Source organism: Xyrauchen texanus, chromosome 31 (assembly GCF_025860055.1).
Source record: "Xyrauchen texanus isolate HMW12.3.18 chromosome 31, RBS_HiC_50CHRs, whole genome shotgun sequence".
NCBI classification, from domain to species: Eukaryota; Metazoa; Chordata; class Actinopteri; order Cypriniformes; family Catostomidae; genus Xyrauchen; species Xyrauchen texanus.
The window spans coordinates 598,952-622,709 of NC_068306.1; the positions used below are offsets into that span (position 1 = coordinate 598,952).

The following is a 23,758-nucleotide window of genomic DNA, read 5'->3' on the forward strand; positions in this document are numbered from 1 at the left end:
TTTTGATGACCTCACAGATGTAAGGACAGTAAAACCCAGGGGGCTTAGAAGAGCCATTTTTATTTCTAAAACCAGCTAAATCTGGTTTTACTGGGATGAGTGGAAAATTACGGAAGAAGGGAGTTTGAGGACAGGGGGTATAAATAGGCCATGTGTTTTCTGTGTGAGTTAGGTTTTTGTTCCTATTGCGAGGTAGCTGTCGCGGTATTTTTGTGAACAAACCTCTTTTAAAAGAATAAACTATCTTTTAAAATATAATTTGGATTCTGATGTCTCTTATCGTGTGATGCTATTTTGTTTAATTATTGTTTTTGCCACAACAAATACAAAAGACAGCCACACATTTTATGTGTTATCATTGCCACACATTTTACACAGAATTAATCATAACTCTCTTATTAAAGCTAATTCCCTACAGTAGAAATTGTGAGCTGATAAAACGAGATATTGTATCATGAATTTAATGGTGGAGAATTTTATTCAGACAAATAATCGAGTTATTTGCCATTTATCTAAATTATAACGGTTGTCTAACACAACTGATTCCATTATAAATTTCCTGACAGTAATGTAGAAATAGGGCCGTTTAATTTAATTCCTAGCTCACACATACTGTTTCCCTTACAGATGATGGTAATGTACACAACACTTTAACCCAAGCAGTGTACATTTATCATACCAAATTCGCTACATATATTAGCGTGAGAATCTGGGCCCTTTAACTGATTACTGTTTATTTGTGCAGTGGAGAGCGCTGACGTTCATATGCATCGATGAAACTGTTTTCATTAGTGTTGACTCAGATCACAAATCAATGGTGTTGGTTGCTATGGAGATGAAAGGTCATGGGAAGTCCTAAAGAGACTCATCCGGGGCAACTAACCACACATGCGCAACCTGCCGACGACATATCGTCAACACAGCACTGCTAACCTAAACAGTTAGCCAACTTTCATTGAAACCCCTAAAAACGCTACAGCTGTCACCTCCTCCTCTATGTCGGTGCATTAGTTTTAATTATGTTAATTTATTAGCCAAAATATTTGGAAATATGTGAATGAGGAAAAAAGTTTCAGTAACAACGCACATACGCAATGTACTGATCATGCAATTTTGTTATTATTGAAACACACCATTTTTCAAATTGTTATATTTTTTTAATTATAACATAAAAGGATGACAATATCATTTTATAAGGTTAGAATAGAAAAAAACTGTCCTTGTAAAGGGAAATCAAATAAAGTTGATTTCTGACAACTCAGGAATTGAGAAAAGTTAATTGTCTTGGAAAATATCTCTTAAGCGAATGGTCGTACAGATGTAGGTACATTTGCACCAGCTTGCTAATAACTCTGCACATCAACATGTTCATGTCGACTGATTTTGACTCACTGAACAACATTAAAGGTTGTTCCTAAAATTCACCCCAGTGAGCCGTTACAAACCATCCTAACGAACACAAAAACACCTTTTTGGCCAGAATTTGTTCTAAATGATGTCCCACCCATTCATTATTTCATTTCGAAGGAAGTATATCGAGGGCTTTAGGGGGGAATTCCCTCCCCATTTTCAGAAATTAATTTCAGGCCCTGAGTGGTAAGGTTTCTCTCCAGTATGAATTCTCTCGTGTCTTTTCAGGTGTGCTAACTGAGTGAAACTCTTTCCACAGTGTGAGCACTTGTAAGGTTTCTCTCCTGTATGAATTCTCTCATGTGTTTTCAGGGTTTTTGACTCAGTGAAACTCTTTCCACAGTGTGAGCACTTGTAAGGTTTCTCTCCTGTATGAATTCTCTCATGTGTTTTCAGGTGTTCTGACAGAGTGAAACTCTTTCCACAGTGTGAGCAGTTGTAAGGTTTCTCTCCAGTATGAATACTTTGGTGTTGTTTCAAGTTGCTGGCTGTAATAAAGAACTTCCCACATTCAAAGCACATATGAGCCGCCACACCGGTATGTATTTTCTGGTGGTCTTTCAAATAGAAGTGATGTTTAAAACTCTTTCCACAAAAAGAACACTTGTAAGGCTTCTCATTTCTGTGAGTTTTCAGATGTCGTTTTAGGTACTGTGCCAGAACAAATGTTTTATCACACTTATCACATTCAAATGGCTTTTCTTCAGAGTGACAAAAGAGATGACTCTTGAGACTGGTTGCATATGCAAAACCTTTTCCACACTGATGGCACGTGTAAGGTTTCTCTCCAGTATGAACTCTCATGTGTCTATTAAGATAGCTTATACATGTGAAACATGTTCCACACTGAGAGCAGGTGAAAGCTTCCTTGGCTGTTTTTTGAGGATTTTTAGGTGAGAAATTGTCTTCTGTCTTTGAGTCACTTAAAGATTTTCCTCCCGTTATGAAACCATGTTGTTGTTCCTCCTCCACTTCCTGCAGCTCTTCACATTCTTCTCTCACTTCTATCAGCTCTACAATAAACACAATTAGTTTTAATTAGTTAAATGTTTTACACCTTTAATTGCAGAACACGACAAATGTCCAGTATATATTTGTGATTTTTGTTTGGTTTATTCATACAGGGTTCCTAAAGATAAAGACTTTTTTTAAAACCAACTATAGAATATTTTGGATATAATTGAAGGGAAAACAATATGCAAAACTTTTCTCCAAATGTAAATGTCTAGGGAACACAAGAAGGGTCAACATTTAAAGTTTAAAAATGTAACTTCCCACAGGTCTCCATTACTTTTTAACTCATATTAAAAAAGTATATTAAGGCTTGAATACCTCTGCTCCCAACCACCAGAATGTGGAAAAAACTTTTACCTTCTGATCAGACACATTTTATCAGCTATACTCCTCTATTACAGTGTTTCCCAAACTGGGGTACGTATACCCCTGGGGGTATGTGAGGTGACAATGGGGGTACAAAAATAAAGTTCTGAGATTTACAGTTCTTTTAATTTCATTAGTCTAAAATAACATTCAAACCCAGTTTAAGTATGTCTCACTGGAAAAAAATATTTTGTGTGCCCTCTAGTATAGAAACACCAAAATGGCTGTCATTAAGGTCAGATAAGTTTGCAATGAAATAACCGTATCTTCTGTGGTAAAACAAAAATGCATCTACTCAGGTGTCTTGCATCACACAAATATCTTTATTCGCCAGCCCAGCACACCGCTAGGTGACGTAGTTTAGTGATTGCAAATAAAGTTGATCCTGCACGGTTTCACCAGACTCACAAACTTCAACAATTTTAGTTTGTCTTTTTTTGTTTGTTTAAAACGTCATTTGTATTTAAGGTTAGATAAACAGGGAGTTTTGATTCTGATTGCATAAGTTCATGCTTTGATGACAGGTGTTAGACATCCGGTGTGGCCAAATCATTTTCCACATTCACACGCAGTAATTTTCACTCACATTTGCTTGCACACTAGAAACCTGTTTTTACATTGTAGCATGAAGTTTTTTCAGCAAATGAGCTCAACCTTGCTAACAGTGTCAAATTTGATATATAAAAGCACCTTGAGCTGACCTCGCAATTGCACAGATAATTACCCCGCAATGCTTGATGTCGGCCGGCAATGCCATACCTGCAATGATGCGCAATTCCAGGAACAGAATCGAACAATGTTCTTGCATGCCGTGATGCCATGAGGGGGGAGTTTTAATTTTATGCAGTTCTATATTATCTAGCATACCCATCTCAATTGGTGAGCCATTTATTCAATATGTATATGATTAATGTAACGTGTTTAATATAAGGGAGTTATTTTACAAAGATAAGTGTGTTTTATATATATATATATATATATATATATATATATATATATATATATATATATATATACACACATATTTTCAAAATACCTTGTGTGAATGTTATCTATGCGTTAGAGAGGGGGTACACAAAAGTATGTTGAATGTTTGGAGGGGTACGCTACAGTAAAAAGATTGTGAACCGTTGCTCTACTTCACTGCTGTGTCACTTACTGACAAAGGAGCATATACCACCACCTACTCTATAGTGTTCAATGAATATTTAGGGATCTAATCTAAGCTGTGTGGCACTGAAATTAGATTGAGAGGAAATGTATTGTAGTTTAAGGGCATTTCACACCTTGCTCGTTTGGTGCCTTTGATTATCTATTTAATAACTGAAACGACGTGATTTCAATCTTAATTCTGGAATTCCACAAAGTCAGAAATGGAAAGACATTGGTCTTAGTCTAACATCTGGCCAATAAAACTAACAAAGAGACTTGTCTAGATCCCATATGACTTGAAAACTTCTCTGCAAAGAGGCCCTAAATTCAAAGATCGAAGCAATAACAGACAGAACACACTTTTGGAGTTCCCGAGAGACTCGGGACACACAAGATTCTGTCCTCCGATATAAACCAGTTTGCTACACTTAGGCTCATCAGATTGCATGACATTGTGATCATTGTTCAGCAAACAGCATCTTAAAAGGACATTCCTTAATCCAGAAATATCTCACAAAAGTCACAGTACTTTGCTGAATCAATCCTATAAAATATACAAGACCGCATGGACCCACACACAATGCCTAGTCTTGCTTGGTAATTCTGAAAATGGCTTTGAACTGTGGTAACTTGTATAACTGACAAATTAATGATTATAGCCTGATGTACCTCTTAAAAATGTGTGTAATGTTTCATCCATGTTGTATAACCAATGAATTTACCAGTATGATTTTGTAACCAGGAATGTTCATGTTTTGTTAACTACACGTATAATATTCATGAAAAATATGTCATGTTTAGTATTTAAGCGTTCGCTGGCATATACAGAGAAAGCTGATCACAACGAATATCGTGTCTCTTATACCATTCTCAAGATATAAATGTTCATGATTAAATATGCACTATTTTTGAGTGGGAGATTTGAAAGGACCATAAATCAACTGTCAGAAAAGACAGCCCAGTTGACCATGTGACTCTGAAAAGTCACTTCTGATTGGCGCAGGACACCTTTGGGGATGCGGCCAATTTCAGTTCAAATGTTTCCAAACAGGAAGAACACGCTTTCTTCCCCTCATCTCTCTCGTCATCTCTCCTGCTCTGTGGACAGCTCAGACTTCGTTCTGACTCTTCCCTCGTGGTCTTCTCGAGATCTCGTTGGAACCAGGTCCATGCCATGTGAAGTCCAAGGAAGCTCGTGACTCGACATCCCGAGAAAGCTCATAACTCTCTATGGTTCACTGTTACGTGTTTAAAAGATGTTAGCGGGATGATTGCGTAACAGTTAAGTGAGGTACTGCGGCTAGATGAGCAGGTGGAAAAAAACAATCATAGAAACTAGGTCCTTAAGGTTGAAAACGTTAATTCAGTCACCGAAGAGTGAGGACGTTACAAAATATATAGTAAATGTAAAAGAAAAGAAAACATGAATAACCAAAAAAGCAAGAGGGTCGTCAAATTAACGAAATAATCAAAACATAACCCCCATATCTATTTAACCCAAAACCTCTAGAACTAACTACCAAAAAGAAAATGCAGAAAACAACCTGCAATCTTCAGCGTAGTCGACGCCTTACCTAAACTATACTAACTAACTAAACAAACAAAACAACAATGAATGACGACCGCTCTCCGACTAAACTAACAATTAGAATGCTATCTACCGTGGTCTTTCTTAATTGCAGAGACAGAACAATTAACAGATTAGACAACTCACAATACAAGCTTCACTCTAATTGGTCTACAGTTGGGCTACTGCGTACAACGCTGTTTTAGAACAAGGTAAACTGCGCTCAATTTCAGTCATTAGTCATACTCACAAATTTATAACCAAGTTTAACCATCTCTGAACCAACAAGTAGGTATCAACATAAATAATAATAAATCACAAGACATACACGTAAACTTAATTCTACCAACAATCAACGCATGGATGTGTGCTGAGATCTGGCGCTGCTTTTTCACGCTCTCTTCAATGGGGCTTTTAAATCAGCGGAAGCGTCCAGGGATTGGTGGACATCACAGGTGATGAATAACGCCTGAGAGGCAGCCAATGAGTCACGTCCCAGGAGCGCGAATAGACAAAGAGCACAAAAGAAAAGAGAAAGCAAAACACAAACACATGTGGAACGTAACACCCATGAGAAGGCCTCAATTCAAAGCCAAATCTCATCAATCATACAGACAATAACTTTGATCTTACAGAGGTCCAAAACATCGATGGAACAAACCTTCGACCAAGAACCAAGCAACACAAAGAACGCCAGGAAATACCACTACACACAAATACATCTCCAATATTGTGCTCAAAGTGCTGGTGTATTAGTTAGATAATTTGGGTAATCCGATAGCAAATCGATGTAGATTAAAGAAGGGTAAATGGTTCTCAAGGCTGTCAACAGACTCCATAAAGTTCATTTTCACTGTATTGATCATTTATTTCACATTCTGTCACTCTTCTCACCAACCTGTCTCATGTATATATGTGTTAGATTAGATTTATGTTTAGAATAGCAAAAAAGGTTGTCTATATTCAAAGATGAATGACTGTGGTATATTTCGATGAATAATCTCATCCCTGTTTCTAAGATTTAGCTTCAAAGCTGTACCTAAATACGTATGATATTATTTTCAATACGCCATGAGAATAATATCGCTCCAATAAGTTAATTAATCATGATTAAATTATTAAAGCTAATTCCTTACAGTAGAAATTGTGAGTATTGTGAGAAATTGTTGATACGCTGCATTACGATTTGAATGGTGGAGAATTTATTCAGACAAATAATCTAGTTATTTTACATTTTTATCTAATTTATAATGGTTGTCGAACACGACTAATTCCATTACCGAATAATTTACAATAAGGACAGTTTAATTTAGTCAAATACCCTTACATATAATGGTGTAAGACTGAGGGCACTTTCAACTGTTGCATTTTCTCCCTTGGTTCGGTTTGTTTAGGCATATATGAACACGGCAATCGCGTTCGGATATGCACCAAAACAATCGGTCTGAGACCACCTGAATGAGGTGGTCTCGGACCGATTGCAAACGAACTTTTGCAAGAGCGGTTCGCTTGGGGTGAGAATGCAATCTGATCCAACGGATCCATGAACATACCTGATGGATCTTTGGAGAAGACATTTGTAGGTTAGCACCTCACAGTAATTCATCATCAAATCACATAAATTTGGCTTCTCTCTGCTTTCAATGCAGAAGTAATGAAAAAGCAAAAAATTATGGACAAAAATAACCATGCCACAAATTTTAAATTGCATTTAATTCCTGTGTCGGATAAAGTGTATTTACTCTGTCTGGAACGTGCATTCTGCACAATGCAATGCGGTGATGTTTTGCATGAGCTTGACATAAACAACACATGAAAATGTGTTACGGTTGACAACATTCTTACCTGTATATCAATGGATGCGCTAAATCCCAGAAAAGTGCACAAACATCCTGACCAATAAGGGGACAGTTTGCTTACATATTACTTTTATTGACACAGTTTTGGTCCATTTTGAAATGTTGCCTTGTGAATGTGAACTGAAGAAAATACAAATGTATCATTGTGACAATTTTAGCTCCTGTTTTGTAACAAACCAAATGAGCAAAATGTCTGAAAACGCCCTATAAAAGTTATATATGCATAATATTTTTTCTGTTATTTTTGTATACATTTTGAAAGGGATGTGAAAACTTCTAAAACAAAAGGGGAGTGCAAACTTCTGCACTTAACTGTATAAGCTATGTAGTTTATGAAAATGTATATTTTATTTAGATTTTTTTCATGATTTAACCACATTTTTAGCTTTTTTTGATCAACAAATTCTGTGTAGCCTATTCTATCCATATGATGTCATATTGCATGTGTAATTATGAAATGACTTGTCAAGGCAGGTACATATTTTAACACAAAATTCACAACATTGTGTTTGTACTGCATAAAAATTGCTGATTTACCTCGTGAGGAAATGAACATTAACTGTGACAGTAAAACATGCCAAGCACATGATGTCATTGCCATGGTAACCAGATACTTTTCAGATTATTTACTGAAAATGAGATAGAAAAGTATCATCACATCAATGTGCAATGCGACAAAATTGCTTCTATTCTCTGCAAACAAGACAATAGCAAGAAATTGCATGAAAACAATCAGTGAGCCAACCAGGCAGAAACCAGGACATAAAAAATGTAACGCATACCAACCTGAGCGCATAAAATTTCAGCTCTTCTTGTGTTTTCTGGTGGTTCACAAAACAACGTCTGGTGAATTTCAGCCACCTGCTGGACAGGACTGTTTAAAGTACCTACAGTTGAAGTTTACATACACTTAGGTTGAAGTAATTAAAACAACTTTTTTTTTAACCATTCCACATATTTTCTATTAGCAAATAATAGTTTTGACAAGTCATTTAGGACATCTACTTTGTGCATGACATGAGTCATTTTTCACAATTCCAGTGGGTCAGAAGTTACATACACCAAGTTAAATGTGCCTTTAAGCAGATTGGAAAATTCCAGAAAATTATGTCAAGCTTTTAGACAACTAGCTTCTGATAGGAGGTCTAATGATTTGGAGATGTACCTGTGGAGGTGCGTGCGCTGCTGAGGACCCGAGACTCCGCCTTCAGAGCAGGTGACAAGGTGGCCCTAAAAACAGCAAGGCCCAAACTGTTCTGGGCCATCAGAGAGGCAAAGCGCGCACACGCCCAGAGAATCCACAGTCACTTCCAGGACAGTGGCGACATGCAGTGCATGTAACAGGGCATCCAGGCCATCACCAACTACAGAACAACATCAATTACCTGTGACAAAGATGCCTCCCTTCCAGATGTGCTGAACGACTTCTACGTTCGGTTTGAGGTGCAGAACAACGTGGTGCCGTGGAAGACCATCCCTTTTCCCAACGACCAAGTGCTCTGTCTTACCACGGCTGATGTCAGGAAAACTCTACGTAGAGTCCTGGCAGAGTGCTCAGAGGATGTGCAGACCAGATGGCAGATGTTCTTACTGACATCTTCAACATCTCTCTGAGCAGTGCCGTTGTTCCACCACCATCATCCCCATGCCAAAGAAGTCTTCAGTGTCCTGCCTCAACGACTATCATCCCGTCACACTCACACCCATCATCATCAAGTGCTTCGAGAGGCTTGTCATGAGGCACATTAAGACCCAGCTGCCCGCCTCACTAGACCCACTGCAGTTCAAATATCATCCAAACAATTAAACAGATGACCCATCACCACCACCCTCCATCTTGCTCTCACCCACCTAGATAAAAACGACTCATACATTTGAATGCTGTTCATAGACTTCAGCTCAGCATTCAACACAATAATTCCTCAGCACCTGATTGGAAAGCTGAACCTGCTGGGCCTGGACAACTCCCTCTGCATCTGGATCCTGGACTTCCTGACTGGGAGACCTCAGTCAGTCCGGATCGGGAATACATCTCCACCACCACACTGAGCACAGGGGGTCCCCCCAGGGCTGTGTGCTCAGTCCACTGCTTTTCACTCTGCTGACTCACGACTGTGCAGCAATGCACAGCTCGAACCACATCATCAAGTTCGCCGATGAAATGACCGTGGTGGGTCTCATCAGCAAGAACATACAGAGAGGAGGAGCAGCGGCTAACGGACTGGTGTAGAGCCAACAACCTGTCTCTGAATGTGGAAAACAAAAGAGATGGTTGTTGACTTCAGGAGAGCAAAGAGTGACCGCTCTCCGCTGAACATCGACTGCTCCTCTGTGGAGATCGTCAAGAGCACCAAATTCCTTGGTGTTCACCTGGCGGAGAACCTCACCTGGTCCCTCAACACCAGCTCTGTTACCAAGAAAGCCCAGCAGCGTCTCTACTTTCTTTGAAGGCTGAGAAAAGCACATCTCCCACCCCCCATCCTCACTACATTCTATAGAGGGACTATTGAGAGCATCCCGAGCAGCTGCATCACAGCCTGGTTTGGGACTTGCACGATTTCGGACCACAAAGCCCTGCAGAGGATAGTGAGGACAGCTGAGATTTTTGCTCATGTCCAGAGTGGAGGAACCTTGTCTCATTTCACTGTGTACTGTACCAACTGTATATGGCTGAACGACAATAAAAACCACTTGACTTGACTAATAGCAATCCCACCAAATACTAACAAAGTGTATGTAAATGTCTGACCCACTGGGAATATGATGATAAAAATAAAAGCTGAAATAAATCATTCTCTCTACTATTATTCTGACTTTTCACATATTAAAATAAAATAGTGATACTAACTGACCCAAGACAGGGAATGTTTTCTATGATTAAATGTCAGGAATTGTGAGTTTAAATGTATTTGGCTAAGGTGGATGTAAACTTCTGAATTCAACTGTTGAAAAACAGAGCAGACGCATGTGTAGAATAACAAAATGTTTTGGTATTCCTTTATAGTGTTGTCAAACGGTTAACCGAATGTCGACTATCGTGAACATCGCTATTAGTTAGCTTGAAAAAATAAACTCTAGAGAAGAGAATATTTTAAATACCATTACTGTCAGAGATGCGATAATAGATGCAGAGTAGATACAACTAATTTCAGAGTATTTTAGCTGGTGGAAGCGCAACCTCCACGAAATGCAACGGAAACGAATACCAACTATTTTGTTAAGTAAACATTGTTCTCAAGTAGCCTAATAATTTAAGTAAACAATCAATAATAAAGAAGAAATTACAAGCAACAGAACAAATAAAAACAACAGACCAAAAGTCAAAATTAAGAAAAACTGTGCTTTAACAGTATGGAGTATTTAATAAACCCTCAGAAATTGAAAAAGTAAAAGTTTGTAATTAAGTGATTCTAAACTCAGCAAAAAAGAAATGTCCTCTCACTTTCAACTGCTTTTATTTTCAGGAAACTTAATATGTAAATATTTGTATGAATATAAAAGTTCATACAGTCAGTATCTGGTGTGGCCACCAGCTGCATTAAGTACTGCAGTGCATCTCCTCCTCATGGACTGCACCAGATTTGCCAGTTCTTGCTGTAAGGTGTTACCCCACTCTTCCACCAAGGCACTTGCAAGTTCCAGGACATTTCTGGGGGGAATGGTCCTAGACATCAACCTCAGATCCAACAAGTCCCAGACGTGCTCAATGTGATTGAGGTCCAGGCTTTTTCTGGCCATGGCTGAACACGGACACTCCTATCTTGCAGGATATCATGCACAGAACGAGCAGTATGGCTGGTGGCATTGTCATGCTGGAGGGACATGTCAGAATGAGCCTGCTGGTAGGGTTCCCCATGAGGGAGGAGGATATTTTCCCTGTAACACACAGCATTGAGATTGCCTACAAGCTCAGTCCAATGATGCTGTGACACACCACTCAAGACCATGATGGAACCTCCACCTCTAAATTGATCCTGCTCCACAGTAAAGGCCTCAGTATAACCCTCATTCCCTTGACGATAAACGTGAGTCTGACCATCACCCCTGGTGAGACAAAACCATGACTCGTCAGTGAAGAGCACTTTTTGACAGTCCTGTCTGGTCCAGCGAATGCGAGTTTGTTCCCAGAAGCAACATCGTTGCCAGTGATGTCTGGTCAGGACCTGCCTTACAACAGGCCTACAAGCCCTCAGTCCAGCCTCTCGCAGCCTATTGCAGACAGTCTGAGCACTGATGGAGGGATTGTGTTTTCCTGGTGCAAGTCAGGCAATTGTTTTTGCCATCTTGTGCCTGTCCCGCAGGTGTGATATTCAGATGTAACGATCCTGTGCAGGTGTTGTTACACGTGGTCTGCCACTGCGAGGACGATCAGCTGTCCTTCCTGTCTCCCTGTAGCACTGTCTTATGTGTCTCACACTGCGGGTATTGCAATTTATTGCCTTGGCCACATCTGCAGTCCTCATGCCTCCATGCAGCATGTCTAAGGCAGTTTCACGCAGATGAGCAGGGACCCTGGAGATCTTTCCTTTGGTCAGTAGAAAGGTCTCTTTAGTGTCCTAAGTTTTTATAACTGTGACTACCATCTGTAAGCTTTTAGTGTCTTATAGACCGTTCCATAAATGCATGTTTATTAATTGTTTATGGTTCATTGAACAAGCATGGAAACATTGTTTAAACCCTTTACAATAAAGATTTGTACATTTATTTGGATTTTTATCAAATTATCTTTAAATTACAGTCTCCTGAAAAAGGGACATTTCTTTTTTGCTAAGTTTACTAGTTTTTTTTGGAACTGAAGAATGTCTCAAGGTGTGGTGACTGTGGAACAAGCAGAGGAATTGACTTTGGCCTCAGGGTGTGCATTATTTTTCAGTAATTTAATGGGCTGGAGTCAATTATTCCTCACTTAAATCAGTTTTTCACTAGATGATTTTTTTTGACATTAGTACTTTTAAACCGATTAAAATTATCTACATTTTTCTAAAAATTATCTATTATATAAAATAAGTGAATACAGTGAGTGGTCTTTAACAGACTATGTTTATATTCATACCTAAAAAATAATAAATAGACATTTTGACCAAATCTTTTATCTAGTTAGGGTTTCTAGTATATACATTTCACAGTTTAAGGCACATATCCATATTACCAATAGCGCTCTCAGAGCACACACAAATAAAGAACACACACAGAAGCTGCCTGTCAGTCAAACAGCACACAAGCACAGAAATAAAAAGTGATCTTTAAAGGTGCACTCAGCGATTCCTGTGAAACACTGTTGATATTAGAACTCAACTGCCAAAATAAACACACCCCTCCCTTCAGTGCTCCTTTGGAACCCCCCCCCCCCCCGTTGTTGATTCGGCCACTTGTCCTCCTTGGAGTTTAGAAAGTTCACATCAGCCAGATTTGCCATCTAATTAATTTCCCTCTCGCTCTGCCCCCACTCCACATCCTGTGCACATGCAAGAACCACCCCCTGTTGCTGATTGGCTGGAGATATTTATAGAATTTGGCAAAAAGTGTATTGGATTAGAATTACTAAGCACACCTTCAAGATTCTTGTTATCTGTGATGTTTCTCTCTCTACTCTCCCTTTTAACCTATTAATGAGATCGTTCAATGGTAGTCCTGTGATCAAATACAAGGAAACGCCCCTGATTTATACAATCAATACTGCATTTCATAATAATAATGATTTAGATATATTTACCCCAGTCACCATTCAGTCAAAATTAAATTAGAATTTTTTTTTTCTAAACTATTTAAGTAAATGGTGACACCTCAAAAACACACCTGAAGGAATAAAATCATCATCATCACTCTGTTGTACCACAGCTGTGGTTTCATCATCATCATCACTCTGTTGTACCACAGCTGTGGTTTCTCCTCTCATCTTCATCAGGTTCCTGCAGTCCAGCAGCTTCACTGAACACATCTTCACTGGTGTCTGCAGCATCTGCTGTTCTCCAGCATGAATCACATCCACCTGCTCTCTCATGATGAACATCTGAACACAAAAACATCATCATTATTATGGACTGACATTCATCAAACTCTAAAAGATTATTATATGTGATTATACAGAAGAACAGATCTGTTAAACAAATTATATTTATTTTGGGGGTCTACTAGAATGGGTTTATATACTTTAATGTTCAAAAACACATTGTTTTTCATACTGTACATTTATTTTCCCTGCTCTTCATACTCTGGCTGAAATGCTCTGATTTACCTCCTGTCTCTTTAAAGCCCCCCTTTCTGAAAAGCACAGTCTGCTCTGATTGGTCAGCTGGCCTACTCTGTTGTGATTGGCCAACCGCGTAGAGCATGTGTTGGAAATGTAACGCCCCTTATCATAAACGAGGTTCAGCTCCCGAGTCTTGCTGAGCAGCTGTAAACACTATTGTAACTATGGCACCAGTGGCGTCGATAATGAAAGTTTGGAAGAACAAGTTGATCGACCAGAAACACCTTCACAAGCACGACTTGAGCAGGACGTTTCACAGAGGTAAGTTTTACTTTTGTAGCTTTCTTACAAGTACACTGTCGATATTGTGACCTGACAAAGATTCAAGTAAAAGACATGTAGTGCATCTAAATCAGTCATCTTTTTCTGAAATGGGTGTAACCGAACCTTTTTCACCCGAGATATGAACGAAGAACAGAGGCTTACTCACAGTTAGTGATCAAGTTAGCCGTGGACTACCATGAATGGCAAAACTATTTCAACACAATAACATTGGCTATCAGGTTAGCAGAGGCCTACAGCTGTGCACTGGGTGTACACCATTGTTACAACACAAAACTCCTCATTTTAACTCTCGATAGCAGATAAATCCACAAATAATCAAGCATACTTACAGGTTGTTATCCTGAAGTGCCAGATTGTCCCAAAATAGTGAGACCTGCACCAACTTTCTTGGGTAAAAGACTAAAAAAAATCCAGCAAAATAAATTCTTTTTAAATGTTGGCCCCCTGACCAGAGATTTTCCTAGTCGACTAGTAGTCGATAGTTTAAGCCATTAGTCAACTAGTCACACGTTTATGATATTATTTGAATTACTTAAATATATATTTTGGGGGCATCAGAAAATGGTTTAAGTTCCAGGGCTGAGAAAGAATGTTATAAGTAACATTGTAATGTAGAACAGTGTTAGCAAAGAAATACCAAACCATAATAACGAGCCTTTAAAATATTTATTTTACAAGCGCACGCATGAAGCGAGCAGCAGTGACACCGGCAAAAGATGTAATGATTATGTGTCAGAAAAACCAGCAAGGAGACGGTCTGAACATTTTGTTAATTTAGAGAAAAATGCACATTAGGGTTGTGCCGACAGTTTATGATCTAGAGAATCGACGATGGTCAGAGTGATCGCATATAGCTGATACCTTTGACCGTGTCAAGCTTCTTTTCCCATGTATTCAATTATTATTATTATTATTATTAGGCTATTATTATCAAATTAATATTACATATAATTTGCCAGTAGACACACACTTAATGAAACACTCTTTATTATATTATTAAGAACAGATGATAGAAAAGAATCTATGCCCATGTCTGCTTGTATGGAGGTGAGCAGTCTTGTGGAACACCTGCCATGTAAAGGGTTCTTACTCTTACTTTGTTTCTGTATTCTGATTTTTTTTGTTGCAAGAACAGTATCATCTATGAGAATGCTGTAAATGACCTCAGATATCTAAGTCAGGAGGTACGTTGAGTTCAGTTCACTTCATTTCCACAGAGCAGTTCATTGTGAACGCAACTCTGCAGCCTGTAAAAAAAATTACAAAATATATAAAATAAAAAATATTTTTTTTTAATGAGATATATATATATATATATATCTCATTAAAAAAAATATTTTTTTAATATATATATATATTATTGTTTTGATCACTTCATTATTTTAATAGCTTTTTCATTTAGTTTGAATTTTTGCTGCTCAATACTAGCCCTTTCAGGAGGAGGAAAAACTCGGACTTGGCAACACTGGCGTCACGTGAACAGTAGCTAGAACGCGAGTGATAGATAGGTGAGACCTGTCAGCACTATCAGCATGTCAGCTGTGTGGAGTTATTTTAAACTCAAGAAAAAAAAAAACCAAGCCGAGTGCAACCTGTAGCTGTTTGGAAAGTTTGGAGTGCATCTGGACTGTGATCGGTGTAATTCTTCCTCTCATCAGTCAAAACTTAATTTTGCGCTAACTGCAGTGCTGCTCTCACGCGCCATCATTAGTTTAATGTGATCTCATGTTACCTTAAATGAGAACAAACCACGTTGTCGACTAAACGTTTCAGCCCTACATGTGACCAGTAACAAAACAAACTACATCAGACGATAATGAGCTTCTTTTAAAGTCATTAAAACACCAAAGAGATAAAAACAACATGCACAGAAAAATCTAAATCTGTCAATGTAAAACACACAAAACACGTACCGATTTTAGCGCTCAAACGGTGTTGTGGATCTCAGGTCGTCTTCTTCTTCTTCTTGTGTTTTCTGCAACTTCTGGTGAATTTCCGCCTCCTGCTGGACTGGAGTGTTGCTGCGTCGAAATAGTTGAAAAGCGGACTGAGGAAGGAGTTGAACATCCCGAAGGAAACTAACTCTTAAAGGGGCAGGAGTAACATTTCTAAAACCTTTACCTTTTACAGAAAAATAGACTTATAGCAGATATTTAATAATAAAACAAAGATGATCTCAATACAAAATATTGATTAAATATACAACTAAATATGGATTTGTAAATTTTTTTTTACATGCCCACTTCCCAATGCTCTTTTATTCCTCATAGTGGCACAATTACACGCCTCAATCCGGGTGATGAACCTCAGTTGCCTCCACTTCTGAGACAATCAGCCACCGGCGCCGGAACCAGTTTTGAAGTGGAAAGGCTGCAAACTGAGCGGACTGTGATGTCATCACAACAACTTTGCACAGTCAATATGTCCAATTTATAATATAGAACTGGATTACTGATGACATCATAACAGTGGAGCCACTGTGCTGCAATATTGTTATATCACCTCATTTCAGTGAGTAAACATTGCTCATTTAATCACGATTTTATATCTGCATGCATATCCCTTCAACTCAAACGTCCTACACATGTAATTATTTATTTAATGTCGGGAATATTTCCTGTTTCTTGAAAGCCCTGTCTGTCAATATTTACTCACTTTCATGTTTATGAAAACACATTACATGTTCGTCTCGGTCACCATTCACTTTGACTATGGAAAAAAGATGAATGTGACTGAGAATAAAGGCCAGTTAATACTTCTGTGTCGAATCTACGCCATGGGGTCAGCTTAGTCGCCAACGCATTGGTTTGCATTCATAGTTCTGCATTGGTGTGTTGTAAAGCTCCCAGGAAAAACTTGTTAAATCTGCATTGTTTCACAAAGCCAAAATACTATTGTATTGAGAGAAAATGTCTTCATAACTGAAATAAAGAAAGAAAGGCACTGCAGTGGTATTAATGGATTCAAGTATTTATTATATTACTGATGCATTGAAAACAAAATGAATTCAACAATGAGTATTTCAAGTTTTTGCAACTTTTACTTTGCTAACTTAACTTATTCATAAAGATGATAATGAGCTTCTTTTACAGCCATTAAAAAGACAAAGACATTAAAAACAACATTCACAGAAAAATAAACATCAAACTAAATAAAATTATCACAAATAATGTCAAACACAAAACAACTTCCGGTGAATTTCCGCCTCCTGCTGGACTGGAGTGTTTAAAATACCAACATCTGATTAATCAGTCCTGCTGTTGATCAACTTAAAAATAATATTTTGTTGCATTATACAAGTAAATCTGAAGTGACCAGACTTCTATTTCTATTGAAATTTCTTTTTATTTACTCAGAAAATGTTAATCATAAAATGTCTAAACTTTTGGCATGTCAGCAGTCTCTACTTGTGTCAATTAAATCTACAACCTGAGTCAGGAACAATTCTGATAAAAGCAGCAGATCTTCTATATTTTACAGAGTACTAGCAGTTTATCTTGTGTACAGCGACTTCTCAGACTCTCCCGGCACAATGTAATGTCTTTATTTAATGTAAGTTAGAGATTAGACGACGCCAGCCAATCACTTTCATCTGACCTTCCGAATGATTTTGATAAAATGGTGGCGGTAAACATCCGAGCGCTTTCTGCAGCTGATTGTTTAACAACACTCAACACGTGCACCAGCATCGGCAGTCCGTGGTCCAGTTCTGGAGGAGCGCGCATGTTTAAGCTTTTCTGGCAATAGTTCATTTACACTCTTCTCCAAAACATAAACCAGCAACATTTGGGTGAACGCATTTTATCTCATCTTATTCAATCAAATGTATTTTAATAATGGATTTTACATTACATTTATGCATTTGGCAGACACTTTTATCCAAAGCAACTTACAGTGCAGTTATTACAGGGACAATCCCCTTGGAGCAACCTGGAGTTAAGTGCCTTGCTCAAGGACACAATGGTGGCGGCTGTGGGGATCGAACCAGCGACTTTCTGATTACCAGTTATGTGCTTTAGACCACTACACCACCACCACCAACATATGATGATATTCTTCTCACCACAATTTTCATCCACAGAACTGGAAATTTTTTAAAGAGTAAATTCTAGAGACTGTTGTGCATAAATATCCCAGGAGATCAGCAGTTACAGAAATACAAAAAAATGCCAATCTAGCACCAACAATCATGCTACGCTCCAAATGACTGTGATCATATTTGTTCCCACAATCCTCCTGCTGATTTGCTTAACCCTTATTATTGCAGCTGCTTGTAATCTGTACCACCTTCCCTTGATTAGTTTGCTTCCTAATTATTCCCCCTCTTCTGTCTCACGCCAGATTTATTGTCTGCTGCCTCATGATAGATGCTGTCTTGTGCTGTTTGCTTAGTCAGTCCTGAAAGTTTTTGCTCTCTATTTTGATCTTTGTCTGTCTGTCTTTCAGCCTGCCTTGTCTAGTTTGACGGATTCTGTCCTTTGTCCGACTCTACCATGGGTTCGTCTCCTGCCTCAGCCCCTTTGGTCCTGCTCGCCCTAACTCTCATTGCCTTCCTAGATAATGACCTCAGCATGTCCCTTCAAGAACTCACTTTTGATCTCTGCCACTTGGTTTTTGGCTGCCTTTCAAACTACTAACAAGGAGGCTAAAGGCTACAGTGTGAGCACTTGTAAGGTTTCTCTCCATTATGAATTATTTTGTGCCGTTTCAAGTTGTCAGCTGTAATAAATGTCTTTCCACATTCAAAGCACATATGAGTCCCCACTTCAGTATGTATTTTCTGGTGCTTTTTCAAATAGGACATGCCTGTAAAACTCTTTCCACAAAATGAACAATTGTAAGGCTTCTCATTTGTGTGAGTTTTCAGGTGTTATTTAGGTACTGTGCCAGAACAAATGTTTTACCACACTTATCACATTCAAATGACTTTTCTTCAGAGTGACAAAAGAGATGACTCTTGAGACTGGTTGCAGATGCAAAAACTATTTCCACACTGATGGCACGTGTAAGGTTTCTCTCCAGTATGAACTCATGTGTATATTAAATTTGCTTTTACATGTGAAACATGTTCCACACTGAGAGCAGGTGAAAGATTTCTTGGGTTTTGGAAGCACTTTTGTCTGTTGTTAATGTTTCTCCCCAGTTCATGCTCCTGTTTCAGTCCTGGTTGTTTCATTTGTTTTTGCTTCCTGGTTTCCTGTCTTGCCCTGTTTCCATGTTACACCTGTTTTGTATTTAGTTTTATTCTTATTAAACTAGCTGCGTTTAGATCCTTCTCTTGTGACCTCCCTCATTGCTACATGAATACCTCTGCTCCCAACCAGCAGAACGTGGAAACAACTTTTACCTTCTGATCAGAAACATTGTATCAGTTATATTCCTCTACTACAGTGTTTCCCAAACTGGGTACACGTACCCCTGGGGATGTGTGAGGTGACAATCCGTGTACAAAAGTAAAGTTCCGTTAAAAGTGCAAATCAATCCCAGAACAACAACAAGGTCCTTGTAAAGATGCTGGACCAAACAGATAGACAGGTATCTATATCCACAGTAAAATTAGTCCTGTATCGACATGACCAGAAAGGCTGCTCAGCAAGGAAGAAGCAACTGCTTTAACTGTTTGGCCATAATTACCATAGTTATGTTTGGTGAAAAAAAGGAGAAGATTGCAAGCTGTAGAACACCATCCCAACCGTGAAACATGGAGGTGGTGCTTTGCTTCAAGAGGGACTGGTGCACTTCACAAAATAGACTCGGTCACAAATGGGTCTTGCAAATGGACAATGACCCATAGAGTACTTCCCAAATAGTGGCAAAATGGCTTAAGAACAACAATGTCAAGGTATTGGAGTTGTCATCACAAAGCCCTGACCTCAACCCAACAGAAAATTTGTGGGCAGAACTGACAAAGCATGTGAAAACAGGAAGGCCTCCAAGCCTGACTCAGGTACACCAGTTGTGCCTGAAAGAATGGGTCAAAATACCAGCAACTTATTTTGAGAATCTTGAGGAAGGCTACCCAAATCGTTTGACCAAGTTAAACAATTTAAAGGCAATGCTAACAAATAATAACAATGTGTTTGCAAACTTCTGACCCACTGGTAATGTGATGAAAGAAATAAAAGCTGAAATAAATAATTCTCTCTACTATTATTCTGACATTTCACATTCTTAAAATAGTGATCCTAACTGACCTAAGACAGAGAATGTTTTCTACCATTAAATTTCAGGAATTGTGAAAAACTGAGTTTACTTATTTTTGGCTAAGGTGTATGTAAACTTTTGAATTCAACTGTAGAAAAATAGTGCAGACGCAGGTGTAAAATAAACAAATATTTTGGTATTCCTATAGTGTATTGTCAAAGGTCAACCGAATGTTGACTTTCCATGCACATCGCTATTAGCTAGCTTGAAAAAAAAAGTACTCTAGAGAAGAGAATATTTTAAATACCATTACTGTCAGAGATGGGACAACAGATGCAGAGTAGATACATTTCAGAGTATTTTAGCCGATAGAAGTGCAATCTCCAATACTAACTACTTTGTCAAGTAAACTTCGTTTTAAGTTCTCAAGCAGCCTAATAATTCAGGTAAACAACCAGTAATAAAGAACAAAGAAAGAAATTGCAAGCAACAGAAAAAACAAAAACAATAGAACAAAAGTGAAAATTAAGAAAAACTGTGCGTGATCTTCAACAGTATCGAGTATTCAAGTAAACACTCAGAAATTGAAAAAGTAAAAGCTACGGTTTTTTAATTAAGCAATTCTAAACTCAGTGAAACAAGAAACGTCCTCTCACTTTCAACTGATTTTATTTTCAGCAAACTTAACATGTGTAAGTATTTGTATGAACATGAAAAGATCCAACAACTAAGACATAAACTTTCACAGACATGTGACTAAATGGAATAATGTGTCCTTGAACAAGGGGGGGGGACAAAAACAAAAGTAAAAAGTCAATATCTGGTGTGGCCACCAGCTGCATTAAGTACTACAGTGCATCTCCTCCAAATGGACTGCAGATGACCAAATGAGATGTTACCCCACTCTTCCACCAAGGCAAGTTCCCAGACATTACTGGGGGGAAAGGCCCTGAATGTCTCGAGGTGCCGTCTTCAAGCCTTTTACTCTCGGAGGTCTCTCCACTGCTGAAAAGCCTCGCCTATGTTGAGACGGCTCCTATCCCTCAACTTATCATAATCCTTCTATTTTAGTTTATATTCATCTGACCTTTTTCTCTTGGTCTGTTTCTCAGCCATTTGTCCTCCTTGGAGCTTAGAAAGTTTGCATAAGTCAGATTTGCCATCGCTCTTCTAATGGGGCTTTTCTACTGCACGGTACAACTCGACTCTGCTCCCTTTTTTGGGGGGGTTTCCACTGTGGATAGTACCTGGTCCTTTTTTAGTACCACCTCGGTCGAGGTTCCAAGTGAGCTGAGCATAAATGTGATGTCAAAACCCTGCAGATCACTGATTGGTCAGAGAGAATCGTCACTACCAGTGTCACTGGATTTGCGACAGGGGACATCAACCCGCTAGTTTTAAAGTTAGCGATAACAGTATAATTTGTTCACGCGACTTCGAATTGTAAAAAGAAATGGATGTGGGCAAAACCACCCCATGATTAGTAAACAAGGTGGGGACTTCCTCTTGTTAGCGACGAACAAAATGAAAAAGTATTTCAGGAAGTTTCTCAGCTGTTGGCCGCACACGGCTACCACCGGACCATCAACAGTGTAGGGAAAAGTAAAAAAGTGGCTACAGAACCATCAAGTACCACAACAGCCAGAGTGGTACAAACACAAGAAAGTGGGAGTGGTTCAATCAAATGGACGCTATCTATGGCAAAATAGACTGGCTTGCTTCCAATTTAACTGTTAAACTTGTATAAAATCACCATGCAACAACTGCTTTATGCAGCACAATGAGCTAGTAGCTAACAGCTAGCATGTTATTGTTTATGGTCAGTAATGTTTGTTGCGATTAAGATGATGTCACAGCAGTAGAGGTGGCGAAACTATGACGATCAGCCTATAATCCCACCCTCGTTGAGGAGGCACTAAACAACAGTGGAAAAGCAAGCTCAGAAAAGTAAAGCGAGTCAAGTCAAGTCGAACCATAACGTGTAGTGGAAAAGTGCCATAATTAATTTCCCTCTCACTCTGCCCCACCCCCCCATCCGGTGCACGCACAAGAACCACCCCTGTTGCGGATTGGCTGGAGTAGTGTTGTGTGGGCCGAACTGATTCACTTTGTTTTTGTCCCATTTATGGAACCAGGGCTAAGTACAAATACTAGATTTCTTTTCAGCATACCCACAGAACAGACAGCTAACAGACCGTAATGCTACGTTCACACCGGACGCGAATAGCGCGTCAAATTTGCACCTACCGCGTCTAGTTATACGCTTGACCACTTTGAATCCATTCGCGCGTCAAGAGCGAAATTGACGTGCGTAAAAAACAAAAGTTTGAAGCGAAATTTACGCGCGTGACGCGCGTCAGAGGCGAAATCCGTTGACGGCCATCTTTTTACAAGATGGCTGATGTTGATCGAGCATTCGTGGAGAGAGTCACCGCTCTGTATTTGCTCTGGAGAGCAGAACAGCGGCGTATGGGTCGTCGTCGCCGCATGCTTAGGTCCACCAGACCCTCCGGAGGAGTTCCCAGTTCGGCGAATTTCATCATTTGCTCCAGGAGCTGCGCCTGGATGACGGCCGCTTTCAGCGGTACTTCCGCTTGTCCCGCGCCCAGTTTGATGACCTGTTGTCCCGCATCGGAGCGAGGATCACCCTTGCGAATTGTTGTTCATCACAATTTCAATAAAACTGTAAACCCTCGCTCTGAGTTTGCATGTTTTGATGTCCACATGTTCTTGTTCAAGAAATTACAGTGACTGTAGCATTTCTATCGTAAAGAAGTGGACAAATATTAAAGATTTGTATTTACAACTTACCAGGTTGCCCAATCTCCTCACTGACCCTCTTCCAAGCGAGGTCCTTTTTGTTCCTGTCTCTGTAAAAATATGAAGTGGAATCGTACAATTCTGGGTGACTGCTTACAGCAAGAATTAATTTTTCCTCCATAAGTTAGCTGTCAGTGATTTTGGAATGAAAGATTCCGAGCGGGAGTTTACGTCACTTTACCTCCTGAGTGACAGCAGGCAGCTAGGCCTCTGATTGGTTAACGCGGCGCGAATTGACGGCAAAGTTCAGATTTTTCAACTCGGGCGGCAGACGCGAATTCGCGTCAAACGCGTGAATGCACAAAATGCACCATTCAGCGTAACGCCAGACGCTCAATTCGCGCGAACTTGACGCTGAATGAGGCGTATTCGCGTCTACAGCGCCGCTCTACGCCTCATTCGCCCCGCAGGAATTTTTTACGCGCGTAACGCGTCTTTGCATTGACTTAACATTGAAATCACTCGCGCCTGACGCGCTATTCGCGTCCAGTGTGAACGCAGCATAAGGAGGTATTTGCAGAATTTGACAAAAAGTGTATTGGATTAGAATTACTAAGTACACCTTTAAGATTCTTGTTATCTGTGAAGTTTCTCTCTACTCTCCCTTTTAACCTATTAATGAGATCATTCAATGGTAGTCCTGTGATCAAATACAAGGAAACGCCCCTGATTTATACAATCAGTCTATATGATTAATATCATGAAATGCAGTATTGAATGTTACCCTCAGGCACAATTCAGTTTTTACACTTTTTTTTCTAAAGAGTTAAAGTAAATGGTGACTGAAACTTACATTCTACCTGACATCTCAAAAACATACCTGAAGGAATAAAATGATCATCATCTTCATCACTCTGTTGTTCCTCTGCTGTGGTTTCATCATCATCATCA

At 39.2% G+C, this 23,758-nt stretch overlaps 3 protein-coding genes across 7 annotated transcripts in view; all 3 read right to left on the reverse strand.

Annotated features, from left to right (window-relative positions):
* LOC127625014 (zinc finger protein 501-like) overlaps positions 1-14,302 on the reverse strand; it is a 169,253-nt gene extending 154,951 nt beyond the window's left edge. Inside the window, exon 1 of the mRNA XM_052100061.1 lies at positions 14,233-14,302. The gene's annotated coding sequence lies outside the window, so the exon portion shown is untranslated. The remainder of the gene's footprint in view (positions 1-14,232) is intronic.
* Positions 1-23,758, reverse strand: part of LOC127624992 (zinc finger protein 501-like) — a 231,025-nt gene that overhangs the window by 136,909 nt on the left and 70,358 nt on the right. The gene's annotated exons all lie outside the window — the stretch shown is intronic.
* LOC127625030 (gastrula zinc finger protein XlCGF7.1-like) lies at positions 1,199-12,658 on the reverse strand. The gene is made up of 2 exons (XM_052100079.1): positions 8,155-12,658; positions 1,199-2,423 (listed from the first exon to the last, which is right to left on the reverse strand). Exons 1-2 carry the CDS (start codon positions 8,162-8,164, stop codon positions 1,570-1,572), a joined length of 864 nt encoding a protein of 287 aa, XP_051956039.1. The 5' UTR covers positions 8,165-12,658; the 3' UTR covers positions 1,199-1,569.